At 37.7% G+C, this 22621-nt stretch overlaps 1 protein-coding gene and 1 non-coding gene across 3 annotated transcripts in view; one reads left to right on the top strand and one right to left on the bottom strand.

Annotated features, from left to right (window-relative positions):
- Nucleotides 1-22621, top strand: part of CUL4B (cullin 4B) — a 38192-nt gene that overhangs the window by 2358 nt on the left and 13213 nt on the right. For both annotated transcript variants that reach the window (XM_045994959.1, XM_045994958.1), the window contains exons 3-12: nt 1153-1268; nt 12170-12273; nt 13160-13229; nt 14025-14098; nt 14951-15113; nt 15256-15345; nt 15644-15726; nt 17008-17075; nt 18211-18329; nt 18932-19124. In XM_045994959.1, the coding sequence (XP_045850915.1) occupies nt 1153-1268; nt 12170-12273; nt 13160-13229; nt 14025-14098; nt 14951-15113; nt 15256-15345; nt 15644-15726; nt 17008-17075; nt 18211-18329; nt 18932-19124 (1080 nt within the window). The remainder of the gene's footprint in view (nt 1-1152; nt 1269-12169; nt 12274-13159; nt 13230-14024; nt 14099-14950; nt 15114-15255; nt 15346-15643; nt 15727-17007; nt 17076-18210; nt 18330-18931; nt 19125-22621) is intronic.
- LOC123935696 lies at nt 21699-21802 on the bottom strand. Its single transcript, XR_006816975.1, has one exon. It is a non-coding gene; the product is annotated as a U6 spliceosomal RNA (small nuclear RNA).

Here is a 22621-nt window from a genome sequence, read left to right as displayed (position 1 = left end):
AATATTAGTATTGAGAAAATTAGATTCTCAATGCTTATGTTTTCAGTATTAGTGTGGAAATCAGGAACATGCTTTATTTTGTTTAAAGCAGAGGGTTATAGTGTTTGTTTTTAACCTTCTCTTTTTTTCTTATCACTCTTCTCCCATCCCCAGGTTCTTAAGTGTTGTAATCTTTCTGATTTAATTAGACCTTTCTGAAGTAAATGTGTATTGTAATTGACTAACGTGTTCACTGTTCCACTCAAAGTGTATCGATTGAATAGCGAAGAATTTTTAAAGAGATGTGCTATGATCCTGATTTCATTTGCATACTGGTCTCTGAGATTTTGTTTGGGTTTTTTCTTTCCCTCTTAAACTAAAAACGTATCGTTAAGGTATTAGGATGTTTTAATTAAAAAAATACTCGTTGCTGGACAATGAAGTTTAAAGCCTGGGTTAAGAGAGTCCTTTCCATTCTGAAAACACTACATAGGTTCTGGAGTCATTTGGATGTTCTAATTTTTTTAAATTTCACTCTCCTCATAGATGTAGTTTAAATTAAAATCTGAGTGAAGATGTTTCTCTCCATTTGTGGATGATGCATAAATGTGAGGGTCAAGCAGACTTGGATTAGAATCCTAGTTTTGCCATTAGCTGTTGATGACCTTGGGCAAACCTTACTAAATGAGTCTTCTTAGTTTTCCTGGTTGCAAGATAGGGATAAATAATACCTTCCTTAGAGCATTGTTAGGGAGATTAAGATGTTTGTAAAGTGCCTTGTGCATAGTAGACATTCAGCGTTTTAAATCTCAGGTGCAGAATTCATGTTGACTGACTTAAGTTTTACATGTGATGGAATAAGATCAAGATTGTTATTTTTTATCTGTGATTCTTGAATTTTTATTTTTTGAAGCAATACAGTCAATTGCAAAAAAACTCCCTCACCTTTCATTCTAATAGGTGAGTCAAAATGACATAAACAGTATTGTAGCATTTCAAATTTTATTCTTTATGCTAAGCCTAAATACAGTAGCTACTTTAATATTTCGATGTAATAATTACAAAAATCACAATTTACCCTTAAAAAGCAGTAATACTATTATTTTACCTTAATGGATCCTTTCCTTACTGTATGTTACATATTCTGATATCAGCCTTGTACATATTATCTAGATAAGCCCAAATTACCAGAGAACTACACGGATGAAACATGGCAGAAGCTCAAAGAAGCAGTGGAAGCTATCCAGAATAGTACTTCGATTAAGTACAATTTAGAAGAACTCTATCAGGTATGTATTAACGTGGATAACCAGATTCGGCCAGCGTAAATTGAGGTGGTATGTATATGAATTTTACTTTGTAATGAGTCTTTATATAGACTAACAGTTTTCTTCTAATGACAATTTCTTGATGAATTTATGTATTCTTTTATAATCAGACTACATATTCTGACATACTCTGACATTCTGACAAACTATGAGTACAGTCATATTGGTATATATTGGGTTTATCTTAGACCCTTCTTAGGATTTACAGTGAAGAGTACCTTGGTATAATCAAGGTTTTACCTATAATGGAGTCCTACAGCCCGGATCCCAAAGATAATTTCTGGTGACATGTCATTCTGTTAGGTTACTTCTTGCTAAGTGGTGTTACTCGCCTATAGGAAAGACCTCAAGAAATGCAGATATTCTCTGTATACTTTATCCTCCCTCCTTCTTATTAGTAGCCCTTTGCTGTTTCTTTTTTTTGTTCTTTATGTTTGTTTTATTTTCTGGGCTATAAGACAGTCCTTAGCCAAAAACTGGCATCAGATTGTAATCCAGTGATTTAGTCTGGGGTTCAGGTTTGTTTCTTTTGCTTAACAAATGGGTCTATACTTGAACTGGTTAGTTTAAATATACTATTAAGAACAATTACTGGGGCGCCTGGGTAGCTCAGTGGGTTAAAGCCTCTGCCTTCGGCTTGGGTCATGATCCCGAGGTCCTGGGATCGAGTCCCACATCTGGCTCTCTGCTTAGCAGGGAATGTGCTTCCCTTCCTCTCTCTCTGCCTGCCTCTCTGCCTGTTTGTGATAGGCGTCTGCCAAATCAATAAATTTAAAAAAATCTTAAAAAAAAAGAACAATTACTGATTTAGACTGCATACCACTATGATATTTTGCCCTACTGTATTTTTTTTAAAGATTTTATTAGAGAGCACATGAACAAGCAGGGGTAGGGGGAGAACCAGAGGGAGAAGGAGAAACAGATTCCCTGCTGAGCAGGGAGTCCACAGCAGGGCTCGATCCCAGGACCCTGAGATCTTGACCTGAGTCAAAGGCAGACGCTTAACTGAGCTAACCAAGGGCCCCTGTCCTACTGTATTTTTGACACAACCACTTCAAGAAGTTCCTTTCCATTGTAGCACAGTTTCATATAAAAAAAAATTCAGAGTACCAATAGCTTGTGCTTTTTTTTTTTTTTTAAAGATTGATTTATTTTAGAGAGCGAGGGTATATGCGATTGAGCAGAGGGGAGGGCAGAGGGAGAATGAATCTCAAGCAGACTCTGTGCTGAGTGGGGTCGTGAGGACTTGGGGTCGTCCCCAAGATCATGACCCTGAGCCAAAACGAAGAGTCAGAAGCTTAACCGGCTGTGCCACCCAGGCACCATGTTTGTGTTTTTCATATTGATAAGTACCTTCTAGGAAATTAAGTTGGTTTGATTGATCAGAATTTGTAGTTTTTATCTATTCATTTCAGTTGCATAGGTGGTATGGTAGTGGGCAAACTCGACCTGGATTAGGAGTCCGAAGACAGATTTGGGATCTTCTTTTGGTGGCTATTACCCTTCTGATCTTGAGCAAGAAACTAGACCTTCCTCAGCTTCAGTTTCCTCCTCTGTAAAACAGGGAAAAGAGTACTTGTCCTACCTACCTCACGGAGTTGCTTCTAAGAATCAGATTAAGATGTGAGAAACCCCTTGAGGCACCATGTTATAGAAATATAAGATGATGTTATCACTAGTGAAGCTCTTTCATAAGTCACAGTGTGGCTTTTGCACTTGTAATAAGTCAATTAAGATCACCAGTTTCTGTTGCTATGAGAACTGAACGAGTCAGTGCATGCGAAACACTGAGAACGATGCCCAGCACGTAGTTAATAATGTCATACAATATTACCGCTGTGACACAATGTGTCAGGTAGTAGCTGTACTAAGCTGTTAAGGAGAAGCCCACCTTACTTGGCTGTGTTGGTATATTGCATCTGTGGCTCCTGGGTTGTACAGTAATAAAAGTAGAATTATGGAATTAGAGTTGGAAAGGCCTTAAGAGATCATATAGTCCCGTGGCTTTTCTTCATATAGTGCAGGTGGTCCTCTACAAATCAGGTTTATCTTTTATTATCTTTTAAGCATTATAGAAACTGTTTGTGAAGTAGACACGGTAGCAGTTACTATTCCTCCATTGATCAGGAAACTGAGTGTCAGGGAAGTTAAATAATGTGCCCAGACTCCCACTGAAATGCCCAGGTTTCAAGCCAGTGCACTTCCCCTCCTGTGCTGCTTCAGCAATACGCTGTAGCACTTTGAGTACCTCTGTAGAGCAGTGTTAGAGGCAGACCGTTTCACTTTAGGGAAAAAAACTGTCCTCAAAGAAGGTAATTTTTTCCTTCACGTGTGTGTATATACGGTGTTTATTTGGGTATGGTGGTATACAGCAACTTCAGTTTCAATAATGTTATTTTATGTTTTATGTTTATAGCATATTGTTTTAAAGGATCACTTCTTTAGGAAGCAGGAAGAGCTTAGGAAAGCTCTCTGCTGAGCAGAGAGCCCAATGCAGGGCTCGATCCCAGGACCATGAGATCATGACCTGAGCTGAAGGCAGAGGCTTTAACCCACTGAGCTACCCAGGCGCCCCCTGTTTATAGCATATTGATTGTGATTGTTATTGAACCCTATTTACTTTACCTTGAATATTTTCTAGAGCTTTTGGGTTCAAAAATATTTTTCTGCTAAATTGATTCTCTTCAATTCTTTTATGTTTCAAGTGTTCATAGCTTACATTTTTTTGTTTTTCATTTTCTTCTACTTCAGAACTGTTACCTGAAATTGTTCAGTTGCATTTCTTTTTTTTTTTTAAGATTTTATTTATTTATTTGACAGAGAGAGATCACAAGTAGGCAGAGAGGCAGGCAGAGAGAGAATGAGAGGGAAGCAGGCTCCCCGTGGAGCAGAGAGCCCGATGCGGGACTCGATCCCAGGACCCTGAGATCATGACCTGAGCTGAAGGCAGCGGCTTAAACCACTGAGCCACCCAGGCGCCCTCAGTTGCATTTCTTTAGACTAAAATCAGCATTCTAACTTTCTGCTCTCTGCACTTTTCACAGTACTTTACTGTTTCTGCTGTAATAAATTCAAAAGCATTTGTTTCTAGCTCTTTTGTTGTTTTTGACCTTAATTTTTATAAATGCTCCTTTGGATTATTCTTGGAAAGTTTATTTTGGAAGTTCAGGTTCAAAAAAGGATAAAAAGATACAGGAGTAAAATTTTTTCATACCATCTGGGTTTCAGGTGCTTGTTTAATTTTGACTGGTTGAGATGTAAATGAAAAGTACTCTCCTAAAGAGGGGGTAGGTGAGGGAGAGAAATGGCAAAAAAGATAAAAGTATTCTCCTAAGTCTTCTAAAATTGAAACTATAGAAGTATGTAGTATACCAACAAAAAGTTCACCAAACCCCTCATTCCCCCATCCTCCCCTGTCTCTGAAGTAAATGCTTATTTGGCATATGTCTATGAAGAACTTTTTCTGTGCATACAAAACGGTTATGTTTTAAATCCTAAGCGTAGAAGTCCCTAGTGCAGATTGCTTGTACTGTCTAAGTTTTTAATTTATAGAAAAGTACATGTTCTGAGTGCATTTGCAAGAAAAGTGAAAGACATTTTTTCAATGATTTTTATTTTTTTAAATGGTCTTTTTTGAAGATTTTATTTATTTGACACACAGACATCGAGAGAGGGAATGCAAGCAGGGGGAGTAGGAGCGGGAGAAGCAGATTCCCCGCAGAGCAGGGAGCCCAGCACAGGGTTCCATCCAGGACCCTGGGATCAGGACCTGAGCTGATGGCAGACACTTAATGATTGAGCCACCCAGGTGCCCCGTTAAAAGTGATTTTAAATGAGAATTGTACTTGAGTTTAAAAAATTACCTTTCCTAGACAACCTTGAAATCCTAAAATGTGAGGCAGTGATTAATGTTTTGATTTGGGGGCATTTTTTTTTTTTTGTTTGCTTGTTTTTGATTGACTACAGGTAGTATAGTTAACTGCACTGACTTTTGAGTTGACCTGCCATAGTTACTTCTCTAAGCCTTGTTTTCCTCATTTGTAAAATGGGAAGACCAGGGGCGCCTGGGTGGCTCATTGGGTTAAAGCCTCTGCCTTCGGCTCAGGTCATGATCCCAGGGTCCTGGTATCCAGCCCCGTACCGGGCCCTCTGCTCAGCAGGGAGCCTGCTTCCCTTCCTCTCTCTCTGCCTGCCTCTCTGTCTACTTATGATCTCTGTCAAATAAATAAATAAAATCTTTTTTAAAAAAATGGGAAGACCAAAATAACCTATATAGCGGGATTGTTGAGTTGTAAACAAAATGCTGCAAAAACTACTTATTACAATGTCTGCTACTTATTGGTGTTATCAATGATGATGATAATAACAAATGAGCCTTTTTAAAAGATACCTTTATTTTGATATTGTACTTTATCATACAGCTCTAAAGCCACACATGTTTTAAAATTCTAAATCCACACTGGGCCAGAACAGCTGGCCGATAAATAGATTATATTCCAAATATGTGTCAGTAGGCACCATTAGCCAAATTGAAAAAAATAATAGAAAAAGAGAAGAACTCTCTAGGAACAGTAACCTTTACTTCTTAAGAGTATGTCTTGTTTTTTTACATGTGGTATCTTATAATAGTTGGAATTTTGGCTATTTATTGGGATTATTTTCCTCTTGTTCTCAGCCTTTATATAAGTAGCTGTTTAGTGTTACTAAATCAGCTACCTTTTTTTTGGAGCCGGCTGGTTGTTTATATATGAAAGTATTTATTCTTAGTATAAATGTCTAGCTGTTTTTTTTAAGATTTTATTTATTTATTTGACACAGACAGAGATCACAAGTAGGCAAAGAGGCAGGCAGAGAGAGAGGAGGAAGCAGGCTCCCTGCGAGCAGAGAACCCAATGTGGGGCTTGATCCCAGCATCCTGGGATCATGACCCGAGCCGAAGGCAGAGGCTTTAACCCACTGAGCCACCCAGGCGCCCCTCTAGCTGTTTTCTTTGAAGGCAAGCCTAGTCCATATTTCAATTCTAATGGAAATAATTTTATTTATTATTAACGGGAACTCTTGTTTGGTTAGCTTTTTGTGAAATGAATTTTAAATAATGAACTTTTCTACTAATACCTCATTTATCAAGTAGATGACGGTAAGACTGGAAGCAAGGAGTGTGTCCATCTCAGTGTAGGTTATTACCCATTGTAAAATCTGGTAGTTTATTATTTATTTATTTTTTAAAAATCTGGTGGTTTAAACAGAGGTTACAGAAGACCACTTAGATTCTTAGCAGCGATGAGTAGTTTTTGTATCCTATATACTTTTTTTTAAAAGATTTTATTCATTTATTTGACAGAGATCACAAGTAGGCAGAGGCAGGCAGAGAGAGAGGAGGAAGCAGGCTCCCCGCTGAGCAGAGAGCCCGATGTGCGCTCTATCCCAGGACCCTGGGATCATGACCTGAGCTGAAGGCAGAGGCTTTAACCCACCGAGCCACCCAGGCGCCCCTTCTATATACTTTTTAAAGGTTTTTTGTTTATTTGAGAGAAAGAGTAAGTGATAGCACAAGCCAGTGGGGAGAGGCAGAGGGAGAAGTGGACTCCCTGCTGAGCAGAGAGGATCCCAGGACCCCAGGACCAGACGCTCAACCAACTGAGCCACCTAGGCGCCTCTTTTGTATTCTATATTGATGAGTAGCTAATTGTGTTCTTTGTAAGGTTGCTTAATTGTTGTCAATCTTGATGTTTTTTTTTAAGATTAGTCTATCACATTTTGTAGTGCTTCTCTCTTTTGAGTTAGTACTTAATATTATTCTTGCAATTTAAAGTGTGCAACTACAAATTCTTAGTCCTTGGTAATTTTCAGCCAACTCAAACCCTATTACTAGATGTAAAAAGAAAAATTAGAGGGGCACCTGGGTGGCTCAGTCGTTAAGCGTCTGACTTCCGCTCTGGTCCATGATCCCAGGGTCCTGTGATCCCAGGGTCCTGGTATCAAGCCCCACATCGGCCTCCCTGCTCAGCAGGAGGCCTGCTTCTCCCTCTCCCACTCCTCCTGCTTGTGTTCCCTCTCGCTGTGTCTTCTATCAAATAAATAAAGTCTTAAAAAAAAAAGAAAAGAAAAATTAGATTTCATGTCTGGCTTCCCTGCTGCAAGTTCTTAGTTTCTGATATATTTCAAGTATCTTATTTCAGTCATTTTTACTAAATGTAAAAAGATAATTTAGAGTTTATTGCTGTATCATTTCTTGAAACTTTATGGTGTGCTTTCCTTTCTTTAAACATATAGTTTGAAAAATAAGACCCAACCCATTAGGCCAGTGACCAGAGTTCAGGACCCTATGAGAATTTAATATCTTTCTGGGTGTCTATTATTGTTAAGTCAGAAAAGTTTCTAGATTTTCTGTCTTACCATGTTTAATTATGTTTGTAGTCTTTGTGTTTTTTAATTCTTATTTTAATCCTCTTCGTTTTTTATTCTAGCCGTACTGCTCACCCTCATTTCCGTTCCCTTGTTCCAGTTGCTATCTTTTGTGCCTTTGCTGTTTCTTAAATCCTGTATTCCCCAAAGCATCAAATTTCAGGAACTATAGTTTTACATTTCATTTGCTACATGTTTACATTTCTTTGGAGTATATGGTTTTCTTTGCATCAGACAAACATGTTTTTCTTTTTTCAGACATGTTTTTGGATGTGACATTTATGGATTTTGGGGGGATGGGGCTGGGATTTAGAGGAATAAAGGTTAGAAACTTGCTAGAATGTTTCTATTTTATATCTGATTACCTTCAAGAAGGGTTCAAGGCAACGTATTTTACCAGTAATGATTGGAAGTTTGAGTAAAAAGAAAGTTTTATTTAAGAGACTTATGAAACTATATAGAGGCTGTTTGATGCAAATAGTTGTGTGTGAAGTGAGATACAAAATAATTGATACTAATAGTGCATTTTAAAGATTTGGAATAAAATAGAGCTTATCCCAAACTTTAAGTAGTGATTTAACACCTTCCTATTCTTGTTTCCGTCCTAGCACCTAACAGGGTACAGAGTACTTACTTAGTAAACAGTCCTTGTTGAGTCAGTTACTGCTTCCTGTGTGCAGAGCTGTGTGGATGCCATGGGAATATAGAGATCACTTAGGCCTGACCCTGAGGTGCTTATTATATTTTAGTAGGTTCATGAAATTAGTAGTTTGTGACCAGCATTTTTTTGTTATTTTTAAAAAGATTTTATTTATTTTACGGAGCACACAAGCAGGGGGAGCTACAGAGAGGGAGGGGGAGGGCTCTATTACAGGACATAGGGCTCTATCTCAGGACCCTGGAATCATGACCCCAGCCAAAGACAAACGCTAAACCAACTGAGCCACCCAGGCACCCTAATGACCAGCATTTTTTTAAAAGGCAAAATAGAAAATAATTGGAGAACTTCACACATAGTAATGATAAGTGTAGTTTCATGAAAATTTTGTTTCAGTTACATAAATTTTTTTACATACAATAGATTGTGACATAAAATGTACTTCTTGCTGTGGCTTGTCAAAAAATTTTGGAAGCCCCTGTTTTAGGCACACATGACTGCCTCAAACAAATCTTGCTTTAAAAAGTAAGGAAAGCAAAGTGTTTAGATCATGGTGTGTATGGAAGATTATAAACAGACATGAGACTACTAAAATAGTAAGATTGAGCCTTGAATGCCATGCTGAAAACTGGTGGTGGGGAAGATAGAAAAGGTTTATTGGGTGAGGTGAATATTTAAGTTTTTTGAGTATTTAATGTATTTATCTGGTTCAAAACCCAAAAAGTATTACAGAGTATGTAGTGAAAAGTTTCACTTCCATCCTGTTCTCTACCCACCTCTCCCCAGCTAGTTCCTCTATCCACAAACATTAGTTTGGGGAGTATCTTTATCAGTGTAAATAACTGTGTGTTTTTATTAGTTTGTCTTTTTTACATAAATGATATTAGACCATGCAGCACATGGTTCAGTCCTTTATACTTTTTAAAAGATTTTTTTTAAGAATTCATTTTTGAGTAATCGCAATACCCAGCACATGGCTTGAACCCACAACCCCAGGATCGAGATCGCATGCTCCACTGACTGAGCCAGTCCGGTGTCCCAGTCCTTTGTATTTTTTAATACCTAGTACTTGAGGAGCTTAATGAAGGGTTGTTGAGGAAGGGAAATTACTAGATCTGGTCTATATATGTTAAGAAGCAGTCAATGCTAACTAGAGAACCAGAGTTTTCCGTTCCAGTTTGACCTTCAAGACTCACCTTAGATGCTCCCATTCCTGCTTTTCTTCTTACCTCTAACATCTTAAGTAACTCTCTTAACTAAACATGGAGGAGGGGCGCCTGGGTGGCTCAGTGGGTTAAGCCTCTGCCTTCGGCTCAGGTCATGGTCTCAGGGTCCTGGGATCGAGCCCCGCATCAGGCTCTCTGCTCAGCTGGGGGACTGCTTCCCCCTCTCTGCCTGCCTCTCTGCCTACTTGTGATATCTCTCTCTCTCTCTCTTTGTCAAATAAATAAATAAAATTTAAAAAAAAAATAAACATGGAGGAGATTATGTGCATATAAAGCCAAGCTTAATTCTCTCTTTGTCCTTATTCCCACTAGCTCTTCATTTTCCTCTGGTCTTTGGGATTCCACCTTTTTACCTCTGCTCAGGAAATCTTTCCTGACTTGCTCCAGTCCTAAAGAGACCGGGTTAGGGCCTTTGCCTCGATGCTTACCTTCATCATAGCACCTAACACAATGTTTTGTAATTCTGTGTTTTCTGATCAGTTTTCTCCTTACACTATAAGCCTCTTCTGTGTGCAGGACACATTGCTGGTTGTAAGCACATTAGTTTTTCAGATATTTAACCATATTGCCTGGTTTAAGCCTCCAAAAGCATTAAAAGAATATGTGGGTACATGAACGAGCACATAGGGTCTTTTTCTCATTAAGGGGAATTGGGGGTGAGATATACACAAATAGATATAGTATTTAAAAAAAGATACAGTATTGGGACGCCTGGGTGGCTCAGTTGGTTAAGCCAACGCCGTCCGCTCAGGCCATGATCCCAGGGTCCTGGGAGTCCTGCATTGGGCCCCTTGCTCAGCAGGGAGCCTGCTTCTCTGCCTCTGCCTGCCACTCTGCCTGCTTGTGCACTCCCTCTTTCTGTCTTTCTCTCTCTCTGACAAATAAATAAAATCTTTTAAAAAAAGATACAGTATTGACTCAGTGACAAGTCAATGTGTTATGATTGGTGATAGTGCCTGGTGAGGCAGTTAAACAGAGCTTGCTGGAAGAGGTGGAACCTAGCTGAGTAGTAAGGAATATGGTATCTTGTGTGAGGAGATAAAGAGAAACACAGCAGAAGGGAATGGGGGAAGAGGGACTTGGAGAAGTACTGAAGTGGGAAATGTGGATGAGATAAGTACAAAGACAGAATCTAAGCAGGGAAATGAGAAATGCTGAGAAAATGAGTCCTTCAAAAGGAGCATTGGATACAATGAGAAGAATACTAAAGAAGGAAGGGGAAGAGTCCATAGAGAACCAGTGTGAACAGAAAGGCTCAGAAATAAGCATAAATACACCCTTTAGGTATTTGTGGCCTAACCTAACCCCTTGGAAAGTGGCCAGAGGAGAATCAGTGGTCTTACTCCTCCTTAGCTACTGGATCTAATTGGCCTGCTGTTCCTGATGAGGTGCAGTGACTTTCCTGCAATGATATAAGTGGTTTTCTTTAAGCTTTCTTTGCATTTGCTAATTTGTTTACTATCCCTGCATGCTGGGAATGTGACTTCCGGGTGGGTAAGTATTTATAAAACTCCCACTAACCTAGGGAACTTGGATCCTCCCTTAGAGTCAATTTTAATCGATTTTCTGCCTTTTGTTGTGGAGAGGAAGGAATCCTGGTGTTAAATTTAAGTCATTACTAGTTGGAATTATAGATTGTATCAGAGTTCATCCAAAGAGTTTTACCATGCGTGTTGTCTTAAAATTGAAAGGTTTTGATACACATAACAAGAAACTAAAAGAAATCTGAAGTTTGTTCTTTTGGGATCTGGGTATAAAGGAAGATAAGTTAAACTATTAGAATGAAGTAAATATAGTCATTTCTGGTGTAATTAATTTTTACTTAATTGTACACATTCTCAAACCTTTATACTTAAACATTCATAACCTGAAATATTAGAGAAAAATACTTGGTGTTTACATCATACTCCTAATACTGCTAGCAAAAATCCATTGTTCCAAGAAAACCAAAGAAAGTGTAAGTTTTAACTCAGTAGCAGTCAGACAGTCCAATCCATCTGATAAACAGTTGGTGAAACTGTTTTTTAAACTCAGAATGGAATTCTGCTTATGAAAACAATTAACTTTTTTTTTTAATATTTTGTTTATTTGACAGAGAGAAATCACAACTAGGCAGAGAGGCAGGCAGAGAGAGAGGAGGAAGCAGGCTCCCTGCGGAGCAGAGAGCCTGATGTGGGGCTCGATCCTAGGACCCTGGGATCATGACCCGAGCTGAAGGCAGAGGCTTTAACCCACTGAGCCACTCAGGCGCCCCGACAATTAACATTTTTAAGAACAAGACAGCATTGATATGTAGTCATGTTATAAATTGGATGTCTCCACAGGGTAGGACTTGGCTTGATTCCATCCATCCTTAACCTGAACAGCCATAATAAATGTATTAGTTGGTTTTTTTGGTACATTGGTCATGAAAAAGTTCACTCACATTCATATTTTGTTACTTTACTTTGTGTTTTAAATGGTTAAATACCCTTTTTAATAAAATGATGTAAAATATTAAAATATTAAGAATTTGGTGTAAATTATCAATAACCCCATTTTCTCCTTAAACATATATGTGTTTAATCTTGCAGGCTGTAGAAAATCTCTGTTCCTACAAGATTTCTGCAAACTTGTACAAACAGCTGAGACAGATTTGTGAAGATCACATCAAAGCACAAATTCATCAATTTAGAGAATATCCTTTTAAAAACCCAAAATACTATATTTTTATCTGTTTCCTCCTTCCTTATCCCTCACTATTTAACCCAACTTGAAATGCAACTGCCTGTGTTTTGTAGATTCATTACTGTTCCTTATGGTTCTGGAGAAATAAGATAAGAGTTGTTGACTTTTCAACTTTAAGTTCCAAGTCTGCATTGTGATGTTAGTGCAAATAAGATGTCCTTATGTCTTTACCCTTTTTGTCCTGACAAATTTCCATTTAAGGAAAAATAATCTTCTAAGGGAAATCATAACCAACATAATGCTCTCTTATGTGTAAGACTTACTCTGAAAGGTATTTAGTGGAACCTGAAACTTTTTTACAGTTTAAGAAATAGCATTTTGTTCTATAAGTGCTATTTAGATTTTTTTTAAAGATTTTATCTGTTTTCAAGAGGGAGAGGGTGAGCACAAGCAGGAGGAGCAGCAGGCAGAGGGAGAAGCAGGCTCCCCGCTGAGCAAGGAGCCCCATAAGTGACTTGATTCTAGAACCCTGGGATCATGATCTGGGCTGAAGGCAGGCACCTAACTGAGTGAGCCACCCAGGCATGCCTATTTTTATTTAGTGTATGATGCTCCCTATTTAAGACAAATATGCTCTTACATTCCTTGTATTATTTGTACTAAGCATTTAAAAATAGGAGCGTCTGGGTGGCTCAGTGGTTTAAGCCTCTGCCTTTGGCTCAGGTCATGATCTCAGGGTCCTGGGATCGAGCCCGGCATCGGGCTCTCTGCTCAGTGGGGAGCCTGTTTCTCCCTCTCTCTCTGCCTGCCTCTCTGCCTACTTGTGACCTCTCTCTCTGTCAAATAAATAAATAAAATATTAAAAAAAAATTTAAAATATCCTTGACGTATCTCATGGATTCTTTGGATAGTGTTCTTTTTCTAAAGAAAATTGATAGATGCTGGCAAAATCATTGCAGACAAATGGTAAGCTGGAAAAAGTATTATGTTTCAGCTAAATATTGTAGTTAAATAAATTTCTTCAAGTACATGGTGGTTAGTTTTAAAAGCTTTGCAGTGTGTGGGGGGGAATGCCTCAATATCCGCTCTTTTTCTGAATTGAACACTAATTTGGTTTAAGTTTTCTAGTTTAAAACTGTAAGTTATAGGGAAACCACCATTTTAAAATGACTTGCACCTTAGGATCATTTTTGTCACACTTAACCAAAAAGTATCTCATTTTTTAAAAAGTTACGTATTTGTCTGTTAGTCCTGATGGATGTCCCACCCACCTACTCCATTGCCTGTGAAGGTACCTGGTGGGTCCTGCCTAGTTCCTTCACATCACCACCTTTTCCTTTCTCCCTAATCTGGTGTTTATTTTATACCTTATATTCTGCAAACTAAAAAAAAATCTTAAAATCCCCCTACCCAAAACCACACATGTACAATTTAGGGCAGCTTCACCCTGAATGAGCTCTGTTACTGAAGAAGAATTATATGTGTGTCCCCTTAATTCCCTGTTTTTATTTTCAGTTACATCTCAAGTTGCAGAGAAGTCTTAGGACCATTTTAAGTGTCCCTCTTCTAGAAACTACAGCAAGGATTAAGACAATAGAATAGTTTAATAAAAATGATGTGGGCATATTCTCAGGTAGATTTCTTTATCTGTATGTAGTAGTCTAGTATATATAAAAGTAAACCCTGCAATTTTATTATTTAATCAAGAACAAATGTTTCAGCTTAACAAAATATAAAAATAGATTTCTTTTTTATTGGCAGATCATGATCAGAAGCATTTTTCTGTTTCTGGATAGAACTTACGTTCTGCAGAATTCAATGCTACCCTCCATTTGGTAAGGATGCAAGAAAAAAATGCAAAAAATTTGTTACAAATCATAGTCAAATCTTAATTACACTAATGGAAAGAGAGTAAGTGGTACTATGAGTATTCTCCCCAAAACTCAAATTTGGCTTCTAGACTTGTGTATATAGCAGTTTTACCTTCTCAGTTATGTTTGCCTAGTCCAATACTGGTGATAGCTAACATTCCCTGAGCATATAATAACTTAATGAAGAAGTTTTTTTGTTAGCTAAGGGGATTAAAGTTTGCTCTGGACTGTCTAGGAGTGTGCATTATTTTGTTGCTTATCAAGAGTTTGCTCATTATCTGTTAACATTGCTATGGATTTTGTTACTTACCAGGAATTTGCTCATTATCTGTTAACATTGCCGTGGAAAATTCCATGTAAACACAAAAATAGAAGAGTATAATGAGCTCTTTCCCCCACCTTGTGCCTAGCATTTACCTGCAGCAATTATTGGAGAGTTTTCTGATTTTTGAGTACTGAAGCCAGATGACAAATGACCAATTAAGCCTTCATTACCAGTACAGTGAAAGCCATTTTGTCTTTGAACTAATTTTGTCTTATGATTTGACCAAGGAAGAAATCCACCAAAGGAAATAATACAAAACTTAGTTATGGAGAAAGATAGGAATTTAGCTTCAGTTCTCATTAAAGACTAAATGAGTTTCCTGTATGCTTTAACTCTAATAGTGTTTAAAATCTAATGTGTGGATTTTATCTTTTTACAATTGCTGCTTCAGATCTCGATCCCTAATTAACATGCGGTGAGAAGTTAAGCAGACCTCTCTATAAGTGGTATTGTTGTCAATTAATTTTGATCCTGTATATTTTTTATTTTAGGGACATGGGACTGGAGTTATTTAGGGCTCATATTATAAGTGATCAGAAAGTCCAGAATAAGACAATTGATGGCATTCTTCTCTTGATTGAGAGGGAAAGGAATGGCGAAGCAATTGATAGAAGTTTACTCCGAAGCCTTTTAAGCATGCTCTCTGATTTGCAAGTAAGTTAACTTCAATTACAGAGCAGATTGCTATTCCTAGTTTGGTGTTTAAAAAACAGATTCATAGTGCTGTTCACATAGAGGCAGTTTAATAAATATTTATTGAATAAATGAACTCCTTTATTTTGATCCCTCCTCCCAGATTTATCAGGATTCCTTTGAACAACGATTTTTGGAAGAAACTAACCGGCTCTATGCAGCTGAAGGCCAAAAATTAATGCAGGAAAGAGAGGTATTTAAAAATCATGATTAATAAATCCACTGTGTCTCACGATAGACCTTACATTCTAGAACATAAGCTGCCCTTGGCATTTATCTTCACAACATTGTGATGCTTTTTTCTCACTTAGGTGCTCCTTTCTTTTCTCTCTTCTTAAAGGCTATAATTCTGGATCATAAACTATATAAAATTTTATATATGATTCAGCTGTGTCACATTGGACAGGGCTGCTCCCGGGATCTTTTGGACTTGACATTTTCTGAATGATTTATGGGGAGGAAAACAATAATATAAAAAACTGTCTTTGTAGGTTCCTGAATATCTTCACCATGTTAACAAACGTCTAGAAGAAGAAGCAGACAGACTTATTACTTACTTAGATCAGACCACCCAGTAAGTATTATATGCTTAGCCTAATAGACTTTAACCAGTGTTGTTGAATCACTTAAGGTACTTCAATTTTTAACAATTATTTTCTCAATGCAAATTTTATTTTCCCCAGTTAATTAGATTTAATCAAGTAAATCTAATGTGTGTATGTGTATGTGTTTAAAAATTTAAATATAAAATACTTAAATTTAAAAATGTATTATTAGAGGAGTGCCTGGCTGGTTCAGTTGGTAGAGCATGTGACTCTTGATCTCAGAGTCATGAGTTCAAGCCTCATGCTGGGGGTAGAGCTTACTTCTGTAAAAAATGAAAAAAAAATTGTGTTAGAACCTGATGTGATCTTTGAAATCTTAAGGCTGTTTAAAATTCAGTAGATGTTTGGAGGAGAAACTGTTTCTTTTCTTTCCTAAATATTACCAACCAAGGAGTTCCTATAAGCAGCACAGATAACTACTTTCCTAATAAAAGCAGAGAAACTTGGGAAAAGCCAGCCACAGCAAGACCATGGAAGGAAATACTTATTTTTTTAAAAGATTTTATTTATTTGACAGAGAGAGAGAGAGATCACAAGTAGGCAGAGAGGCAGGCAGAGAGAGAGGGGGAAGCAGCTCTCTGCTGAGCAGAGATCCCAATGCAGGGCTCAATCCCTGGACCCTGAGACCATGACCCGAGCCGAAGGCAGAGGCTTAACCCACTGAGCCACCCAGGCGCCCCCCCTTCTTATGGTATAAGTAGAGTAACTCTGAGCACCAATACATTTAAACATAGGATAAGGATATTGAAATTAACATAACACAAGCTATTTGAGGGGTGCTTGAGTGCCTCAGTTGGTTAAGCATCCCAGCTCTTGCTTTTGGCTCAGGTCATGCATGATGTCATTATGAGATGGAACCCTGAGTCAGGCTCAGGCGCTGAGCGTGGAGCCTGCTTGGGATTCTTTCTCTCCCTCTCCTCCCCCCATCTCTCTATTTTATTTTTTTAAGGATTTACTTATCCATTTTAGAGAGAGCTGGGGGAGAGGAAGAGAAAGAATCCCAAGCATACTCCCCTCTGAGTGTGGCGCACCATGTGGGAGCTCAGTTCCACAAGCCCGAGATAAATGACCTGAGCCCAAACCGAGAGTCAGGCACCTAACCTTCTGAGCCACCCAGGCATCCCGTTGTGCTCTCTCCTTAAAAAAAGGTGCAGCAGCAGCAAGCTGTTTGTTCCCCTCCCACTCCCGGAAAGACTTTAAATTTTCAGGAAAGTCAAATGTCAGTAATTCTAAACTTTTTTTCCTTGTAGGAAGTCATTAATTGCTACTGTAGAAAAACAACTTCTAGGTGAACACTTAACTGCAATTCTTCAGAAAGGTAATTGACCAGTTTGTAAAGAGATCACTTTTAAAATGGTAGCAGCAAATAAGTAAAAAAAAAAAATTCTTAAGGATTACCCTTTTAAGAAGTTTGATACTTGTGTCTGCTTTTCTGAGAAAGGACATAACCCTTTCTCCCCGTGTATAAATGGTAAACTTTGAGGAGATGGTTCTTGGCTTAACTTAAAGATACCAGAACTGAAAATGAGAGGGGTCCACTAACACCAGTAAAAAAACCCAAAAGTGGGAATGTGGGAATTCTTGACTTAATTTGTAAGACCACGGTAGAGAAAAGAATTTCTTATTACACTAAAGTGTACTCGTATAAAAGCAAGGACTTTTTTTTTTCTTTGCTATATTTTTTTAAAATTTTAAACTTTTTTTTTATTAACATATAATATATTATTAGCCCCAGGGATATAGGTCTGTGAATCGCCAGATTTAAACACTTCACAGCCCTCACCATAGCACATACCCTCCCCAATCTCCGTAACCCAACCACCCTCTCCGTACAAAACCAAGCACTTCTAATCCTGAGTGATCGTAAGGGTCAACCCTGAATTTTCTTTTGACAATACCAGAGAGAGGCAGAAACCTTACTTTCTGTCCAGCCATCTTTTCTTTTATATAAAATGGTATATTTTAGAACCTTAATGCAGAATACTATTAGTTCATTCTGAAAATCAGATACATTGAATATTGTTCAAACTTGGCTTATTAATGCATGGTTTTTGAAATACTACAGACCATATCCAGTACTCTAAAATACAGTGATGTATATACTAATTAGTGCCAGATATAGTATGGCCACTGCACATATGAGTGAATTATTATGTGTATTTGAATAAATCAGTTTTTACAAATTGGTTTGTACATCCGAGCTACCATGCCCAGTGACACAGAGCATTATAGAATTGTTTTTGTATTTATATAAACTAAGGTTCCCTGTATTTAGTTTTCATTTGGAAAGGTGATTTACCTGTTTGAATTTAATAGAGAACAAATCTTTATATTAAATTCATAGACTAGTAATAGTTTAGACCAGTATCACAATAATAATTTAACTTAATTTTCATTAAAATGCCTGGCATTTTTGTTTACTATTTTTAATGCCAAAATGTTTGAAAATTCAGGTTTGAATAACCTCCTTGATGAAAACCGAATTCAAGATTTATCTCTTCTGTATCAACTCTTCAGTAGAGTTCGAGGTGGGGTTCAGGTTCTCCTGCAGCAGTGGATTGAATACATTAAGGTAATAACAACCTGTCGTTTTTTTTCTCCTATGTCTTATAATCTATACACTCAGTACATATCAGCAAACATTTCTTACTCGTTAGAAAGTTTTTTTTTTTTTTTAAGTAATGGGAGTTTTGAGGACAGTCAACATGAGAATGATAGCTGTGTAACAGATCTCCAAGAAAAGTTATCTTATTGATGTCTGATGGGATTTCTAGCTCTAATATTTAGAACAGTGAATGTGGGGGGACAAAAGAGGACATTTTTGGGTCCAAAATTTCTTTCCCTTCTTCAGTCTTAAACTGAAGCCAGATTGCCATTTAAAAAAAATTAAAACCTGACTTCTTTAAAAGTAGGGACAAAAGCCTGGAGGCTCATAATAATGCCCCATTGTGATGCTGTACACCCAGTAGGGGTCATTCCTTCCTTTGTGATTATAGAAAAATGGCTATCAGTCTGGATGTTTAATGACTTTATTTTTCTTTTCCAGACTTCCAGAACAGTGTTATTCTAATATTTTGAATTTTAAAAATATGTATACCTACTTAAAATATGATTTGGGAATTGTTTTCATCAGAGATAATCCAATTTTAAAAAGTGGTCATTTTTGTTTTTTAGGCATTTGGCAGCACTATTGTAATTAATCCTGAAAAAGATAAAACCATGGTTCAAGAATTGCTGGATTTTAAAGATAAGGTTGACCATATAATTGATATTTGCTTTCTGAAAAATGAAAAATTTATCAATGCCATGAAGGAAGCATTTGAGACATTCATTAACAAAAGACCAAACAAGCCTGCTGAACTCATAGGTATTTTTCCAGTCTTTTTTTTTCCCGGCTATTTAATGTTCTTTTACTCATAAAATTTCAGTCAGTTTGAAATTTTGACAAGGGCATGTAGTTTATTAACACATTTATTTGGGGTTGCTTAAGAGGTAGTTTCTAAGAACGTAGATATAAGAAATAAGTCCTTCAACGTAAAGAACATCTCAAGTTCACGTGTCAAACATAGTGTTCTTTATAAGATAGTACATTGAACCCTATTTGCTCTTATTTATACTAAGCTGGATACCTGTTTTCTAAGCCTGTAGCAATTTAAAGGTGGGGCAGGGTGCTACTTCTAGAACCCCACACTTCATGCTACAAGAGAGGGTAGCAAGAAATTACAGTTGCTAGCCTGCAAGGACAAACGTCCAGGACAAAAATAAGCTAAATAATCTGGGCCCGTGTAGTATAAGGCTATGGTATATAGCAGTGTTTCTCAGATTTCCCTACCAAACTACCCTTTAATTTCAGAAAGAGAGGTACCCTGTGATGAAGGTCTAGTGTCTTCTGCCAGAAGGATGAAATTTCATTGGTCTACTACTTACCCTTTAATTTTTTAGCAAATTTTACCTTTTACTCTGTGATGCGTCTGGTTTGTTTTAATAAGTAGTGTTTAAGATTGCTTAACATCAGTGTGAAATGGACACCCCCAAGGATGGGCGAGGTCTTTCAGTGGCTTTTTTTTTTTTTTGAGATGTAATTGACGTACAGGATTATGTGAGTTTCTAGATGTACAACATAGTGATTCAGTGTTTGAATGTATTGTGAAATGGTCATTGCAATAAGCCTAGTTACCATCTGTCCCCTTACAGAGTTAATACGATGTTTGTGGGCTGTATTCCCGATGCTGTACATTACATCCCCATGACTGACTTATTTTATAGCTGAATTTGTACTTTATCACCTTCATCCATTTTGGCACCCCAACCCCCTTCACTCTGGCAACCACCGATCTGTTCTCTGTATTTGGGTCTGAATTTTGTTTTTGTTCTGTTTTTTAGATTCCACATGTAAGTGAAATCACATAGTATTTGTCTTATTTCTCTTTCTTCATTTCACTTAGCATAAAACCCTTAAGATCCATGTTACTGCAGAAGGCAAGATTTCATTCTTTTTATGGCTGAGTAGTATTCTGTTAAACACACACACACACATACCCTTATTTATCCATTCATCCACTGATGAACACTTAGGTTGTTTCCCTACCTCGGATATTGTAGGTAATGCTGTAGTGAACATAGAGGTGTGCATGTTTTTGAATTAGTGTTCACATTATCTTCGTAGTGGAATTGCTCGGTCATATGGTGGCTCTATTAATTTTCTGAGGAACCTGCATAATGTTTTCCATGGTGGCTGCACCAGTTTGCATTCCCACCAACAGTGCACGAGGATTCCCTTTTCTCCACATCTTCACCAGCACCATTTTTGTCTTTTCGATAGTAGCTATTTTGACAGATGTGAGTTGATATCCCAGTATGATTTTGATTTGCATTGCCTTGTTGATTAGTGATATTGAGCATCTTTTCATGTGCTTGTTGGCCATCTGTATGTCTTTAGAAAAAGACATTCAGATCCTCTGCCAATTTTTAATGGATTTTTTGATTAAGTGAGTTGTATGGATTGTTTATTTTGGGTTCTTTATACCCTATTGGATATATGATTTGCAGATATCTTCATTCCATCTTTTCCCAAGAAGGTTTCCTTTTCATTTTGTTGATGGTTTCCTTCTTTATGCAGAAGCTTTTTAGTTCGAAGTCCTCTGTTTATTTTGCATTTGGAGTCAGATTCAGAAAAAAAAACACTGCTAAGACCTATATCCAGGAGTCTACAGCCTGTTTTCTCTTCTAGGAGTTTTATGGTTTCAGGTCTTCATCCATCCATTAAAAAGACATTCAAGTCTCTAATCCATTTTGAGTTAATTTTTTTTGTATGGTGTAAGATCATGATCCAGTTTAATTCTTTTGTGTGTGGCTGTCCAGTTTTCCCAATACCATTTGTTGAAGATACTTGGCTTTTTTCCCATTGTATATTCTTGCCTCCTTTGGTATAAATTAATTAACCACATAAGCATGGGTCTATATCTGGGTTCTCTATTCTATTCATTGATATGTATGTCTCTTTATATGTTAATATCATACTGTTTTGATTAGTACTGTAGGATTTTTTTTTAAAGATTTTATTCATTTATTTGGCAGACAGATCACAAGCAGGCAGAGAGGCAGGCAGAGAGGGAGAGAGAGGAGGAAGCAGGCTCCCTGCCGAGCAGAGAGCTTTAACCCACTGAGCCACCCAGGAGCCCCCAGTACTGTAGGATTTTTAAAAATTTGTTTATTTTTTAAAAATATGGAACGTGGGGCACCTGGGTGGCTCAGTCGTTAAGCATCTGTCTTCGGCTCAGGTCATGATCCCAGAGTCCTGGGATGGAGCCTGACGTCGGGTTCCCTGCTCAGCAGGAAGGCTGCTTCTCCCTGTCCCACTCCCTCTGCTTGTGTTCCCTCTCTCACTGTGTCTCTCTCTGTCAAATAAATAAAATCTTTTAAAAAATAAAAAATTAAAAAAATAAATATGAAACACTTCATGAATTTGCATGTCATCCTTGCAAGGGGCCACTCTAATCTCTGTATCCTTCCAGTTTTTGTTATATATGCTGCCGAAGTGAGCACTGATTACTACATACAGTTTTGTAGTATAGTTTGAAATCGGAGCATGATACCTCTGGCTTTATTCTTTCTCGAGATTAGTTATTTGGGATCTTTTGTGGTTCCATACCTACTTTTAAATTACTTGTTATAGTTTTGTGGAAAATACCATTGGAATTTTAAGAGGGATTGCATTGAGTCTGTAGATTACTTCAGATAGTATGGACATACTAACAATAGTAAGTTTTCTGATCCATGAGAATGATATATTTTTCCATTTCTTTTTCTATCTTCAGTTTCTTTCATCAGTATCTTGTAGTTTTCTATGTACAGGTCTTTCACCTCCTTGGTTAGATTTATTTTTAGGGTGGGCACCTGGGTGGCCCAGTCAGTTAAGTGGCTGCCTTTGGCTCAGGTCACAATCTCATGGGTCCTAGGATCAAGCCCTGTGTTAGGCTCCCTGCTCAGCAAGGAGTCTGCTTCACTCTCTCTCCCTCTACCTCTTCCCCTGCTTGTGCTCTGTCTCTCTCTCAAATAAACAGATGAAATCTTTTCAAAAAATTTACTTTTAGGTATTTTATTATTTATTTTTTTACGATTTATTTATTTGAGAGAGAGAGAGCAGTGGAAAGGGGCAGAAAGAGAGGGAGAGAGAGTCTTTTTTTTTTTAAGATTTTATTTATTTATTTGACAGACAGAGATCACAAGTAGGGAGAGAGGCAGGCAGAGAGAGAGAGAGGAGGAAGTAGGCTCCCCGCCAAGCAGAGAGCCCGATGTGGGGCTCAATCCCAGGACCCTGGGATCATGACCTGAGCGAAAGGCAGAGGCTTTAACCCACTGAGC

This window comes from Meles meles, chromosome X, assembly GCF_922984935.1.
Source record: "Meles meles chromosome X, mMelMel3.1 paternal haplotype, whole genome shotgun sequence".
In the NCBI taxonomy this organism is placed as follows: domain Eukaryota; kingdom Metazoa; phylum Chordata; class Mammalia; order Carnivora; family Mustelidae; genus Meles; species Meles meles.
Note: the sequence above shows the minus strand (reverse complement) of the source record. Positions and strands in the feature narration are given on the sequence as shown.